The sequence below is a fragment of the Homarus americanus genome, unplaced genomic scaffold (assembly GCF_018991925.1).
Source record: "Homarus americanus isolate GMGI-L3 unplaced genomic scaffold, GMGI_Hamer_2.0 scaffold4060, whole genome shotgun sequence".
Classification (NCBI taxonomy): domain Eukaryota; kingdom Metazoa; phylum Arthropoda; class Malacostraca; order Decapoda; family Nephropidae; genus Homarus; species Homarus americanus.
Window position 1 is genome coordinate 5,102,470 of NW_024746161.1, and position 16,693 is coordinate 5,119,162.

Here is a 16,693-nt window from a genome sequence, read left to right on the forward strand (position 1 = left end):
GTTTCTTGGCACGATTGGGAAAAACTTCTGGGTCTGTTGAATTTTGCCACAATAGTGGTTCCATTGGGAAAATTAAGGAAAAGCAACTATCTCATCTGAGCTCGAAGTTGCTTCGCAGAAACAGAAAAGTTGCTTCTTCTCTCCCTATTCAGATAAAGAATCATCTGTTATGGTGGACAAACTGGGACAATCTAGTCGGTCCCTCTCCCTGGGTTCCACCTCAAACAGGTTTGGTGGTTTGTACGGATGCGTCCAAAATAGGATGGGATACCATTCTTCAAAAGGGGAATTCAATCAAGGAAAGTGGAGCAACTTCCTTTGGGATAAACACATAAATATAAAAGAATTAGCAGTGGTCCTATTCTTTTTGTCAGTAAACCCAAATTTACAAAATATGACGATCCTGTTTGCCATGGACAACAAAACGGCAGTCTTTTGTCTCAATCATCAAGGGTCAACAAGGTCTTGGCCCCTTCTACAACTATCAGAAAAATTTTTCAGTATTTGTGCAACACAAACACTTTACCTCAAAGCAACTTATGTACCGGGAGTGCAAAACAATTGGGCAGATGCGCTGTCCCGTCTCCGGCCAGTATCGACAGAAACAGATGATCCCTAAAGGTATCGGAGTTCAAGAGTCTAGTGAAGAAGTTTGGAACTCCACAGATAGATCTGTTTGCCTCCCTAACAAATTACAAGATGCCAATTTATGCATCTCTGGAAAGGTCAAATCTTTTAGGAAATGCCCTTCTCTTACATTGGAACCTTTGGAATTCAATCTATCTGTTCCCACCTGTGAAAATATTGCCCAAAGTGGTTCACAAATTCAGATCCTTCCGAGGCAACGTCCTCTTAATTGCACCATATTGGATCCTACAGCCTTAGTGCCTGGATCTACTGGACTGGTGCCCGAATCCTCTACAATTGCAACAAGGATGTCTAGACCAGGTACTACATTCTCAGTTCGAGATATCCTTGGCACTTCACGCTTGGAGTTTCTCAAAAAAAGTTTAAATAGGTTGTTGGGTAATTCTAATATAGCTAATCAAGTATTAGCAGGTCATAGACCCCAAACTTCTATTCAATATGAAAAAACTTGGAATCATTTTCAACAATTTAACAACTCCAGATTCATTATCGGAAACAGTTGTATTAGAATTTTTAGAATTTCTGTTACAGAGTTAAAGGCCTTCAAGGATCGACAATTGCATCATATAAATCAGCGTTGGTTGACCCTCTGGCTTGGGGTTTTAATATTACTTTGAACCCAAGGATTTATCAAATGCTAAGATCGTCCTCTTTCATTCAGACACCCCCTCGGCCTAAGAGAATCCCGCCTTGGTCTCTGGAAAAAGTTACTAATCTTCTTATGGGGCCTAATTACAATATAAAACTGAACAGGGATAAATTACTCCAGAAGGCAGCTTTCCTTCTAGCAATAGCAACGGGTATGAGAATCAGTGAACTGATATCAATTTCCAATAATCCATCATTATTGGTATTTTCTGACGAGGATGTTATCCTTTTTCCTACGGAAATCCTAAGAAAAAATGAAAGGGAAGATTTCCAAGCTCAACCTATTAGGATAAAATGTCTAATGGATGAAACAAGGGTTCCTCATATATTGTGTCCAGTTAAAAATCTTCAGGAATAGTTAACCAGATTCCCTAATAGAGGCCCATATTTTTTCTCATCAAGGGATGGTAAGAAATTATCTCCTAGTCAATTGACAAAATCCTTATCTCAATTAGTGAATCAAGCAGACCCTGGCAAGAAATTTTTAGCACATGATACTAGGAAATATGCAGGGTCTGTGGCCTTTCTGCAGCATATGAGTCTCAGTCAGATCAAGGAAATGGACTTTTGGAGATCTTCAAAAACTTTCAAAGACAGCTATCTTCATCTATCTCTGAGAGATGCTTCAAATGTGGTGGTGTTGGGTTCCCCTCCCCCATCTAGTCAATCTCCATTACCAGGACCTTCTTCCTCATTAGAATAAAGTGAGTATCCTTTTTGAGTAAATTAACATTTTACCTTCCGGTAAATGTTCCTAATTTTGGAAATTTTCAAAACAGTTTATAATATAATCAGGACCTCATTCAGCGGAGCCTTGTATGCAAAGTCACCTCCCTCTCCACCTCCTACTCGGGTATTCTTGCTGACGTCGCATTCAAAGTTTGAACAAAAAGCCGTTTTTTTCTAAAAACCAGTTTTTGTGATATAGCTCAAATGCGACATCCATAACCCACCCATCTCCACCCCTCGAGAGTTGACTTTTAATTACTGCTCTCTCTGAGGCAAGAGATGAGGTTCGCGATGCACATAGTGGCGGGGTGAAGGAAGGGCTTTGAAAATAGCAATTAAATGCCAGGTAGCGACGTGTCCTCCTAATATTACTTATTAAGTAATTATTAGATGTTTTAATTGCCTGTATGTTGGCCTGGCGAATTGGCTATGAATTAACATACCTAGGTAGCATTTGCTGACGTTGCATTCGAGCTATTTCACAAAAACTGGTTTTTAGAAAAAAAAAAAAAACGTTTTTTTTGTTATTTCTCACTCAATTTGGTAAACTAGTTCACTAAATCGATAATAATTCCGTAAATATGCTCACACCTACAAAAACACCTCAGACACACAATACAGTAAAACCTACTTCAGTCTGCAATGAATGTATTAAATGTAAAAAACAATAAATAATATAAAAAACCCCGTAGTAGACGCAGGGAGTATTTAGGAAAAAAACTTTTGTGTATTTTCTACCTGTAGCCATAGCTTTCTTAAACTAATGTATAAATACCAAGAAATGTGAGGAATAAATGAAAATAATACAGTAGAACGTTGATATGAAGCGAGATACATTCCAAGAGAGGCTGCTTTAAATGGAATTCCCACTAAATCGAAGTGTTGTTTCAATGGAATAAATTAGTTTGGTACTTAAGAGAAACACAAAATACTAAAAAGACTGAGAATCTACCCAGATGCACATCAGTCCATCTCCTAGAATAAACAAAACATTGTTTTTTGTAGTATTATGTTAAAACAAACACTCATGATCAACACAGCTAAAATTACAGGATGCAAAAGGGTCTGTTTACTGGCTGGGAAGATGGGGGGTAGGAGGTAAGGTGGTATGTTTGACAGTTGATGCCAAAGTCTAGTAATTATTTATTTATCAGTCCTTAAGAGTGACTAAGTTTTTCTCTTATAAAATGTCACTAAACTGACCTGGGAGAATATAATTAACATTGCTTGAATTCTTATAAGAGTGTGATTAATTTGAATATAAACATGCTATAGTTTGCATTAGACATACAAATTTTAGTTCTAACTAATTTTAGTAAAAGGCTAAAATTTTTATCTCTTGAGCAAAATATGACGTTATATTCAAATTATCCGCTGTCTTGCAAAGATTCTAGCAATGCAAATTATATTCTCCTAACTTTAGTCTGTGATATTATATAAGATAAAAACTGTAAGCCTATAACCACCCAACCCTGGCTGGGAAGATGGGGGGGGGGGGTGACATTTTCGTCAGTTGATGCCAAGGTCTAGTACTTAATTATTTACCTGTCCTTAAAGAGTGACTTTTAAGTTTTTCTATCATAAAATGTCACTAAACTGACCTGGGAGAATATAATTAACATTGCTATAATTCTTATAATATAGTGATTAATTTGAATACAAACATGCTATAGTTCGCATTAGACATATACATTTTATTTTTAATTACAAATGGCTAAAAATATTATCTTTTGTGCAAAATATATGATGTTTACATTCAAATTATTCGCTGTCTTGCAAGGATTCTAGCAATGCAAATTTTATTCTCCTAGCCTCATTCTGTGATATTATATAAGCTAAAAACTTAAAGCCTACTGTATAACCACCAAACCCTGGCTGGGAGGGAGGGGGGGGGAAGGGGAGGTGACAGTGAGATGTTTGACAGTTGGTGCCAAAGGTCTAGTAAAGTATTTATTTGTTTATTTATGTACGTATTACAGTGGAAAGTGGGATAAAATCATGACGAAAACAATCGACTTTCGCTTTCTTTTGTTATTCAAAAGATGTTACCGTAATCGCTTTTCAAATGGTTTTCAGTTAAAAAAACTGTTGTATTGCAATAATATTCCCTCCTAATTGACTTGAATAAATACTTGAATGGAAATATACAATATTTTTGCTGAAACTACCCGTGTTTCAGTGTAAAGTGTCATAATAAGGGTAAACAATATGCCTTCGGCGCTCGGTGTTTCAGGCACGGCGACCCTCAAATTATAGGACGTAGAGTGTTTTTAGTGAAGGTTTTGCTGTTCCATTACCCTAAAAAACGAGGCATATCATGAATTAATGATTTCTTGGTCAAAAAATCAGGGTCGACCTATAAACGAGGTAGAATTATAGACGAGTATATACGGTATTTAACATAATTGCAGTACAGGGGACTAGTTTTTGGTGTGCTCATCAGCCACTTCACTCACCCACCAAGGCCTTGCTTGTGGGTCTCTTGAACACAGAGTATTTTTACATGTTTACAGTACAATTATTGGTCATTCTGAAATTTATTTAACATATTGACAATATATAGTGCAGTGCAGTGTTGATTTAAAAATAAACTTGAATTACACCTAGTGAACTTAAAATTTTATGGGTGAAATGAGGGCATCAGGCATGGGGTGATTTCTCTTCCACCCCCACTTCTCTTCTCCCTTCTCCTCCACCCCCACTTCTAATTCCCATCATCATCATCATCATCAACCAGGAGCCTTCTACATACACACCTCAAAGTAAGCGTACTTTCCTGCATTTTTTTTACTCTGTACGTAATTTTCGGTAAGCTGGAACCAATTACCCAAAATCCCATTGAAATAATGGTTTCGGTTAACGAACGACCTTCTGTAACAAATTGTGTTCGTTAACCAAGGGACCACTGTATTTCCATTACAGTCGGCCCTTAACATACGCGGGGGTTAAGTAACAGAGATACCCGTGAATGTTAAAAATCCGCGTATTTTTGCTGCCCCCCCTTAAAAACACCCATGGCCCCCCATGTCCTTATTTACCATATATACCTGTGTGCAGTTCGAGTTTTAAGACCAAATTTTTTGGCAAAAAATTGGGGGTCGACCTCTAAACGGGTAATACTTTCGTTAGGTTGAAAAATATTAACCTGTAACTACCAGTAAACAATGGAAACGACGCACCACCAGCTGTGAGTGTCGGTACAGTTGCCAGGGCAGATCTCTTGCGTCATCATAGCAAGCCCAAAGTAGCCAAATGCATGGTATGGTAGCACAGGACGAAGTAAAACATAAAGTATTCATTTTTTAAAGTTTATTTATAGATACATAAATTTTTGTTCATTACATATGAAACATCAATCTTTGTTAATTAAATTTGAAACAAAAGAAAACTATGATACCGTATTTCTAAATACCGGGTATTTTCATTAAAATATTACATCAAAAGTATATTTTACCTTAACTGTGACTGAATGAGTAAATTCTCAGAAATAAATATGGAAATGTAATATTTTTGCTGAAATGACATACGTATTACAGTGGAAAGTGGGATAAAATCATGACGAAAACAATGACTTTCGCTTTCTTTCGTTGTTCAAAAGATTTTACCGTAATCGCTTTTCGAATGGTTTTCAGTTAAAAAACTGTTGTATTACAATAAAATTCTATCCTAATTCACTTGAATAAATACTACGATACCATATTTCTGAATATTTTCATTAAAATCCATCAAAATCATTTTCCTTGTCATCGTCTTCAGCACCAAACAGCTCCTCCCAGTCTTCTCCTTGAACAGGGCTAGAGGGTACGTGTTTTTCGAATCGTTTTCAGTTAAAAAACTGTTACATCACATGTATATTTTACCTAAACTGCGCCTGAATGAATATATTCTCAGAAATAAATAGTAGTTTTGCTGAAACGTGATGTACGGGTATTTCAATGTAAAACAGGATAAAATACATGACGAAAACAAAAGACTTTACCTAAACTTCCGATGTTCAAGAGATGTTATTCATTTTTTTAATAGTTTTCGGTTAAAATACAGTATTACCCCGCTTAACGCGGTTTCGCTTAGCGCGTTTTACCGTATACACGGTGCCTCGCCAGAGCATAACTTTCACTTAACGCGGGTTTTTTCCACTTATACGCGGTGAGTGTCTGGCTCGAGAGCTATTTTTGGATTCGCCCCACCCCCCCCACCCGCCACCCTGCCTGACTGCCTGTTTTAGCTCATAAAATTCATACAAATTACCCGGCCAGAATATAATTTACATTGCTGGAATTCTTACAATATGATGATCATTTTGAATATACATCATAGATTTTGCATAAGACATACAAATTTTAGATATAATGTTTACTCTGAGTAAATATGTTATTTTTTGTACAAAATATATGACATTTGTATTCAAAATATTCCTGGTCTTACAAGGAATCCAGCAATGTCAATTATATTATCCTAACTTTAGTTTGAGGTATTATTTATTACTAAAAAGGTAAATATTCTGGTTTTCCCACACATCTGGTAGGGACAAGGTTGGTGGGGGGGAGTGAGGGACCGACCGACCATCTGTTACTGTTTGAAGAATATTTTTTTTTTTTATTAACTGAAGATATTTGTTTTAGCTCATAAAATTCATACAAATTACCCGGTCAGAATATAATTTACATTGCTGGAATTCTTACAATTTGGTGATCATTTTGAATATAAACATCATAGATTTTGCATTAGACATACAAATTTTAGATATAATGTTTACTCTGAGTAAATATGTTATTTTTTGTGCAAAATATATGACATTTGTATTCAAAATATTCCTGGTCTTACAAGGAATCCAGCAATGTCAATTATATTATCCTAACTTTAATCTGAGGTATTATTTAATACAAAATGTTAAAATTTAGTTTTTTCACCCAACATCTCTTGAAGGGAGGATTGGTGGGGGGTGGGGGGGAGGGTTGGGACTGACCATGCGGTTGGAAGAGGGGGGGAGGCAAGGTGGGGTACTTTGATTGACAGATAGTGTCTTGAAGAATATTTTTTTTTATTAACTGAAGATATTTGTTTTAGCTCATAAAATTCATACAAATTACCCAGCCAGAATATAATTTACATTGCTGGAATTCTTACAATTTGGTGATCATTTTGAATATAAACATCATAGATTTTGCATTAGACATACAAATTTTAGATATAATGTTTACTCTCAGTAAATATGTTATCTTTTGTGCAAAATATATGACATTTATATTCAAAATATTCCTGGTCTTACAAGGAATCCAGCAATGTCAATTGTATTATCCTAACTTTAGTTTGAGGTATTATTTAGTAAAATTTAGTGGTTTTCCCCCAAAAATTTCTCAGAGAGGGAAGAGCCAGCAGTGTAGTGTGAGAAGAGGGGGAGGGAGTTGAGTCCATTATTTGAATGGACATTAACTTGGCAACTGTATTTCTCTTAAGTATTAATTGTGTGCATGTACCATCATAAAATTAAGATGTTATTTTTACTAGAACATAGGTATTGTGTGGGAAAAAGTGGAGTTTGGGGATCGGGCCAGTTTCTATTGGAATTAATCCCATATGTTCTGTTGTTCACTTAGCGCGGTTTTCACTTAACACGGTACCCTGTGGGTTTTATTGACCGCGTTAAGCCGGGTACTACTGTACTGTTATATTACAATGATATTCTATTCATACTGTGCTTGATATAATACATTCACGGAAATGTAATATTTTTGCTGAAATGACGTACGTATTACAGTGGAAAGTGGGATAAAATCGTGACGAAAACAATGACTTTCGCTTTCTTTCGTTCCAAAGATGTAACCGTAATCACTTTTCGAATGGTTTTCAGTTAAAAAATTGTTGCATCACAAGTGAATTAGGATAGAATATTATTGTAATACAACAGTTTTTTAACTGAAAACCATTCGAAAAGCGATTACGGTAACATCTTTTGAACGAAAGAAAGCGAAAGTCATTACTTTCATCACTTTCCACTGTAATACGTATGTCATTTCAGCAAAAATATCACATTTCCATGTTCTCAGAAATAAATAGTAGTTTAGCTGAAATGTAATGTATTTCAATGTAAATTAGGATAAACTACATGAAAACAAGACTTTATCTAACCTTCTGATGTTCAAGATATGTTACTCGTTTTATTAATAGTTTTCGGTTAAAATACTGTTATATTAGTGATATTCTATTCATACTGTGCTTGATATAATATATTCACGGAAATTTAATATTTTTGCAACTACAATGCTGATGTCAACACAAGCGTGGTTACAGCGAGACTGACTGACTGAGGGAGCGCGGGAACGCGGGGTGGCGCGGGCGATGTATGTGTGTAATAATAATAATAAACGGTTTATTAATAGAGTTGCAGCCGGTGGCTGAAAATATACAGACTTACATTTGATTTAGACATAATGATATAATATGCATTGAATACATTTACAAGGCTGTACAGTACATAAATCAGGAGTTGTTTATTATTTTAACAATAGATGGGATGGTGCTATTCTTATATCTATCGGTGCGGGCTCTTATGGGCTGAATTTTGTTGTAGTGGCGGACTGTGCGAGGTGGGTGGTGGGCTGCCGGTGGCAGGAGGTGGCGATGACAAGGGTGGTGCATTAGTTGGCTGCCAAACCTTTCCAGTGCTTGGTGGTGGAGGTCACTGAAGGATGGCATTTCCAGGGTGGAGAGAGCGTTGGTGTAGCCGGAGTATTCTGCGCCGAGCATGATTCTGTGTGTGTGTGTGTGTGTGTGTGGTGTGTGTGTGTGTGTGTGTGTGTGTGTGTGTGTGTGTGTGTGTGTGTGTGTGTGTGTGTGTGTGTGTGTGTGTGTGTGTGTGTGTGTGTGTGTGTGTGGTGTGTGTGTGTGTGTGTGTGGTGTGTGTGTGTGTGTGGTGTGTGTGTGTGTGGTGTGTGTGTGGTGTGGTGTGTGTGGTGTGGTGTGTGTGTGTGTGTGTGTGTGGTGTGGTGTGTGTGTGGTGTGTGTGTGTGTGTGTGTGTGTGTGTGTGTGTGTGTGTGTGTGTGTGTGTGTGTGTGTGTGTGTGTGTGTGTGTGTGTGTGTGTGTGTGTGTGTGTGTGTGTGTCGCACGCGATTTGAATTATGTATATTCCTTTGAATGTATATTCCTCCAGCGGCAATCCACGTATTTGCAAATCCGTGTAAGTTAAACCCGCATATGTTAAGGGCCGACTGCAGATAACAAGCATCCCCTGTACCAGGAATTTAATACCTGTACAATAGAATGACCTATCTGGGGTTGAGTGTAGAATTTTTTTCATATTAAAGCATTGCATTACAGTACCTGTATTATATTTGAATATATGAGGAGGGGTTCAGTATAGAGGTAATACTAGAATCTCAGGAGCAGTTCAGTATACAGTGAATTTCAGTGTACAGTATATAGAAGTTCAGTATTGAGGTAACACCATAGAAGGAATAGTGAAAAACAAAAGCTAAAAATATTATGAGACATACCTCAAAGCATTTCTCAGCTTCATCAGAATGTATTTCACATTTGACAAGTTTTGCAAATGTGGAAAATTTGGCCATGGGGATATTCACGTCCGAGTCAAAGTCACTTGGAAAAGCGTAGATTAAAGGGTCAATGGATTCATATATGACAGCCACATCCACTAGCCAAGCTAACATTGCCAGCACTGATGGCCAGGTGTGTGGTGAGCCAACTGTTGAGAAATAAATGTATATTAAATTTTCCCTTCTATAAATACACTACACTAGTTCCATAGTTATATGCAAGTAAATTTTTATATAAATAGTTTCCAGGAGATAATTATGGTGAATGTACAATTACTTGACAATTAGTAAATGTGTAGTTTACAGGATATGGCATACTGTATGTATAATATACAGGACTGATTGACTGATTGATTGATTGTAGTAATTACAGCTCCTCCCCCATTTACGACGGGGTTAGGGACCGACATCCAGGTCGTAAGTCGAAATGGTCGTAAGTCGGAAATGCTTAAATAGTACATAGAAAATCTAAAATGGGTGTCTCTTTTTCTTCTCAGCACCACAAAACTCTCACTTTCAAGCTTGCCAGCCATTTTAAAGTGAATTATAAACGAAAATTTTGTCTGTGTACTGACTTTGGGACTCGAAAATACGTAATTTGACCAAATTTTGGTACGACTGAGGCAGGTCGTAAGTGCGGGTGGTCGTAAGTCGAGTAGGTCGTAAGTCGGGGAGGAGCTGTACATCCTTGGTGATACATCAGCTTAGGTCATATGTTGGCAAATGAAAAATCAGGGATTAAAAGACTAAAATCAAATAATGTAAGGTAAAAAGATAAATAATTCCCAACAAAGATATTTCATAAAAACTATTTAAACATAAATAAATAAAACTCAAAGCTTGTGTACAGGGCTGGCTTCTTCCACAAAGGAATGTCCCCTCCCATGTTAACCACTCCTCCACCCAGCACCAAAGAGAGACAGTAAGACCCATCTCACCCCGGCACCAGGAAAGGTCCTTACAACGAAGATCTCTGAGACTGAGGCAATCCACCAGGAGCTGTCGAATAATATAATCAGTGGGACTAGGCAGTGGGTCAGCCGTGTGTTGCCAATGCGGAGGCTGGCCAAAGCAGTCTCTTGGCGGGGTGGCAGTCCCTGATATCCCCAGAGTGGATGTCATGGAGCTTGTTTGCTCCAATAACATTCCACCTGCATTTCCAACTTAAGTGGATGGCACCTCTAGTACTGGTTTCATATCAGAGGCAGGTAGAGGGGAATGATGTGCCATAGGGCGAGAAACAGCTGCCTTTGCCACAGCATCAACACGCTCATTCCCCTTCTCCTCCACATGGACCGGAACCCAGCAAATACCAACTTTCTGACCCCGATGTCGGATGAGAAACAGCCACTGAAAAATATCTATAAATATACGATTTAGTGATGACACCATTAGCTAAGGCCTGGAGAGCACTACGAGAATCACTAAAAATTTTAAAATCATTACGAGATTGGGTAAAAATAATCTTGAGGGCAACAATATACCCAAAAGCTCTTCAGTAAAAATAGATGCTATAATAGAGAGACTACTGCCATGACAGAAATCAGGAAAGACCACCCCAAAACACACCTCTTCATCCGACTTAGTGCCATCAGCGTATACAGGAATAGTCCCTCTGTAAGAAGAGGCATGCTCTGAAAAAGAGAATAGACCACACAGGGAAGGAGTAAGTCCTTTCTTTCATTAAAATAGAGTGAACCCCTCAAAGATCCGGGCTGAAAGGGAGGACCACAGGTCCGAAAAATGCGATTGTCCGAATCTTCCGGGAATGTACTAAATGTGTAAAAACGATGAATAATGATATAAAAAAAAATATAGTACATATTATCCTGACCACTGGGGGTTAGTTATACAGACTGTACTCAATTTGTACTCAAATGTACAAACCTTAAGGACTAAACTTTTTCTCTTGTGCAAACTATAAGATGTTTATACAGTGATCCCTCGGTTAATGAATGCCTCAGTTAACGAGTTACCTTCCATAAGAATCTTCAATTCGGTTAATGAAATTTTTACGAAATCATGATCAACATGTTTTCGCTTGCTCACCAGCTGGAATATTAGTCCGCCAATACAGTAATCGGTTCTAAGGCTTAAATTCGTTCCCATTTGAGTAAATATCAAGAAGGTTGTACTATTCAATAATTTTCCAAGTTGTATTTTAAATTTTTTAGTCATTTTAATACTTATTTAACATAATTGGAGTACAGGAAACTAGTTTTTGGTACGCCCAACAGCCACTTGACTCGCCCACAAAGGCGTCAGTTTGTATCTCTGGTCAGTGGAGGTAACATCTTGCTTGTAGCTTTCTTGAACATAAACTATTTTTATGTTTTTACAGTACAATTATTGGTCATTCTGAAATTTATTTTACATATTGACAATATATAGTGCAGTGCAGTGTTGATTTAAAGAAAATAATCTTGAATTACACCTAGTGAACTTAAAATTTTATGGGTAAAATGATGGCATGAAGCATGGGGTGATTTCTCTTCCACCCCCACTGCCTTCTCTTCTCCCTTCTCCTCCACCCCCATTCTAATTCCCATCATCATCATCACCATCATCAACCAGTCGCCTTCTATATACACACCTCAAAGTAAGTGTACTTTACTGCATTTATTTTTACTTTGTATGTAACTTTCGGTGAGCTAGAACCAATTACCCAAAATCCCATTGAAACAATGGTTTCAGTTAACGAACGACCTTCTGGAACGAACTGTGTTTGTTAACCGAGGATCCACTGTACTCAAAATAATCGCTATCCAGCAAGAATTCAAAAATTGTAAGTTATATTCTTCTAAGTCAAGTCTGTGACATTTTATAAGAGAAACTCTTTAAGCCTAAAACCACTTTCATCATAAAAAATCCTTATCACTCATCACCATCTTGCCTCCCCTACTGGCTTGGAGGGGGGGGGGGGGAGGAAGGGTGTTGTTAGCCAGGGAGATTACTGGGTAGTTGTCAGTGGAGGAAGGTTGGGTCATGGACTCAGGATTATAAAATAGACGGAGTTTGAGTTCTTTACTTATAAAAAGACACTGACTTGACTTAGCAGAATATAACTTGCACTGCTGGAATTCTTGCAAGATACCAATTAACTTTAGTATAGTAGTGTATACACCCAATAGTTTCCACTAGACATAAAATTTTTAGTACCGTATATACTCGTCTATAACCCCCCCTCGTTTATAGGTCGACCCTGATTTTTTGACCAAGAAATCGTTAATTTATGATATTCCTCGTTTATAGGTCGACCCACGTTTTTGAGGGTAATGGAACAACAAAACCTTCAGTAAAAATGCTCTACGTCCTATAAACTGAAGCTCGCCGTGCCCGAAACACCGAGTGCCTAAGGCAAATTGTTTACCATTTATTATTACGACACGACACTTTGCACCACTTTACACTGAAACGCGGGTAGTTTCAACAAAAATATTGTATATTTCCATTCAAGTATTTATTTAAGTCAATTAGGAGGGAATATTATTGTAATACAACAGTTTTTTAACTAAACCATTCAAAAAGTGATTACGGTAACATCTTTTGAACGAAAGAAAGCGAAAGTCATTGTTTTCGTCACGATTTTATCCCACTTTCCACTGTAATACGTACGTAATTTCAGCAAAAATATTACGTTTCCGTGAATGCATTATATCAAGCACAGTATGAATAGAATATCATTGTAATATAACAGAATTTTAACCGAAAACTATTAAAAAAACGAGTAACATCTCAAGAACATCGGAAGCTTAGGTAAAGTCTTTTGTTTTCATCATGTATTTTATCCTATTTTACATTGAAATACATCACGTTTCAGCAAAACTACTATTAATTTCTGAGAATATATTCATTCAGGCGCAGGTTAGGTAAAATATACGTGTGATGTAATAGTTTTTTAACTGAAAACGATTAGAAAAACACGTAGCCTCTAGCCCTGATCAAGGAGAGGACTGGGAGAAGCTGTTTGGTGCTGCAGACAATGACAAGGAAAATGATTTTGATGGATTTTAATGAAAATATTCCGAAATATGGTATCGTAGTATTTATTCAAGTTAATTAGGATAGAATATTATTGTAATACAACAGGTTTTAACTGAAAACCAATCGAAAAGTGATTACGGTAACATCTTTTGAATGAAAGAAAGCAAAAGTCATTGTTTTCGTCACGATTTTATCCCACTTTCCACTGTAATATGTACGTCATTTCAGCAAAAATATTACATTTCCGTGAATGCATTATATCAAGCACAGTATGAATAGAATACCATTGTAATATAACAATATTTTAACCAAAAACTATAAAAAAAACGAGTAACTTCTCTTGAACATCGGAAGGTTAGGTAAAATCTTATGTTTTCTTCATGTATTTTATCCTATTTTACATTAAAATACATCACGTTTCAGCAAAACTACTATTTATTTTCGAGTATATATTCATTCAGGCACAGTTAAGGTAAAATATACATGTGATGTAACAGTTTTTTAACTGAAAACGATTCGAAAAACACGTGTACCGTCTAGCTGATACACTCAACAGCTGGTGGTGCGTGATGCGTCATTGTAAACAATAGGAGGTTGAAATAGATTACTGGGTATTATATTAAGTGTGAAAAATAGAAAAGGTTTTTATTACCGGTATTTTTTGTAGATCAATGAGAACTGTGATACCGTATATGATAAGATAAGTTAGCCTGTGCTAAGAACTTCAACATAGACTACTGAAAGCGCGTTGTAAGGTAATTTAGCCTATTGTAAGTTGGTGAGCTTCATTTGCTGAAGGAACTGCACAACTTTTCATTACTAATTGGTACATATTTTACGTTACCATTGTTTACTGGCAGTAAATGGTAAATATTTTTCATGTCTGAAGCTAAAAGTTGCTCCTCGCCCTTCCCATCATGCACGGGTTCAACCTAACAAAACTATAACGCTTGTATAGGACGACCCCCAATTTTTGGCCTAAAAATTTGGTCCTAAAAACTCGAACTATACACGAGTATATACGGTAATTAACTTAGTACATTTGAGTACAGGTTTGCCCTTAGGACAATTATTTCTTTTATTTTGTTCACAATATGTATGCAGGATGGAGTGTGCATGCAACTAAGTAAAAATATATATCTACCCGCAAAAACGAGTTGAAAACACCATAACACCACACAGCTCGGCCCAGTAGCCTGGTGGTTATAGTGGCGAGTCTAACCTGACTACAATGTCATGATTAATCACTATTAAGTACAGTACTATTATAACAGTAAACACTAATAATAACAATAAATCCAGTGAAATTTGGCAAGGAGGGAGGAGAGTTACAAGAGCAGACGACGCTCAACTCTAAGTCACTCTACTCACTCACTCTCCTTACTCGCACCCATTGCCAGGCTTTTGATCGAAATACGTATGGTAAAAATATATATCTTGTAGTTTAATATGAAAACGGTGATGGGACAGTGATAAACAAATTATATAAACAATGCATTTACCTACGATAACAAAATACAGGGTAAGAGCGTATGAAATAATATTCTTACAAACAACAACTTACAATTGTTTATGTTTCCCACCTCCTCGTGCACCTGTGTCCAGAGTGACTGATCGGACAACCAGCACCCACGGGCCTAAAATTTTCTTTGCTCTGTTTTGGGAATGCTTCTTAGCCCAGAACTGCCAATCTTTTTACAGAATCTTCCAAAATCAGGATTTTTGAAGGTTCACTGTACTGACAAACTTGAACTTCAGGGAGAATCCACAGAGCAGCACTAGGGGCATATCTGAACAGGAAGAAGACAAAGAATACTCACAACCTCTTTTACCCTGAAGCCAAAAGGTTGTGCGAGGCTTGGATGCTGAGTGTAGTGTGGGGATATAGTCTCATCAACTACACAAGTGTTGGTTACAGACTGTGGAAGGCGAAACCAACACTGGACCTGGAGATACTGGCATAAAAAATCAAGGGGTGACTCATCAGCATCAACCAGTAGACTTGGGATTGGCAATGACCTGAAGGCACCAGTCACCCAGTGAACCTCAGCCTGATGAATAGAGTTCAATATATTGAATCTAGCCTCAGTGGCAAAGTTCCTTGGTCAGCACCCCATGATGTGTGCCCCAAGACTCTCAATAACTTGAGACTCCGATTTGAAAGTTGAGAGCACGCTGCCAAGACTCTTTGAGATAATGAATCTGTGGCTGCCAGTTAAGCTGGTTGTTGAAGATAATGCCTAGGATGTGGGTCTCTGTGACACACTGCACATGATGACCATAGAGCTGTAGATCGGGATCTGGTGAACACCTTGAAGGCGGCTGAAATGCATGACAACGGTCTTCAAGGGAGAAAATCTGAAACCATGTTACTTGGTCCAACGTGAACCTTGTCTAGTGCTAGTTGCACATGAAGTTCAGTCACTGACATACGAGAAGTCAAATGGCCAAGTCGTCTACATACAATGAGACTGATACACCACCTGGAACTGATGCTGCTCCCCCTTTTATTGCGATGACAAATAGGGTCACACTCAAGACACTCCTGAATATGTGGTGCTGACATTTCTGTGGCTATGTGGACCCTAAAAGTACGACATCCAAAAAACTGACCTATTATTGATGGTAAATTTCACCGCAATTCAAAATTGTGAACCTCCTTAAGGATGCCAAATCTCCAAGCTGTGTCATTTGCTTTCTTTAAGTCGAAGAAAATACAGACAAGATGCTGGCAACGAGCAAAAGTCTCACAGACCAAAGACTCAAGATGAACAAGAGCATCTGTTGTTGAATGCATCTTTGAGAAACCAGAATGATAAGGTGAAAGAAGGGCATTCTTCTCCAGGTTGTATATTAATCGTGAGTTGACCATCATTTCAAACAGCTTGCAGATACAGGTAGTCAGAGCTATGGGGCGATATTCTAGCTGGTGAAGACCCTCTTTTCCAGTCTTCTTGAAAGGCAGGACAGTAACCTCCCGCCATGAGGACAGGAAGACACCCTCTCGCCAGATCCTGTCATATAGCTCAAATAGAAAGGTCTGTGCCCCCAACTTCAAGGTGGCAGAGCATTGAAAATGGGATATCATCAGGCCCTGGTGATGTATCTCCAATGAATGAGAAGGCATTT

At 37.7% G+C, this 16,693-nt stretch overlaps 1 protein-coding gene across 3 annotated transcripts in view; it reads right to left on the minus strand.

Moving 5' to 3' along the window:
- LOC121879040 (kinetochore protein NDC80 homolog) overlaps nt 1–16,693 on the minus strand; it is a 103,321-nt gene that overhangs the window by 53,639 nt on the left and 32,989 nt on the right. For all 3 annotated transcript variants that reach the window (XM_042385524.1, XM_042385522.1, XM_042385523.1), the window contains exon 6: nt 9,521–9,729. In XM_042385524.1, coding sequence (XP_042241458.1) covers nt 9,521–9,729 — 209 coding nt within the window. The remainder of the gene's footprint in view (nt 1–9,520; nt 9,730–16,693) is intronic.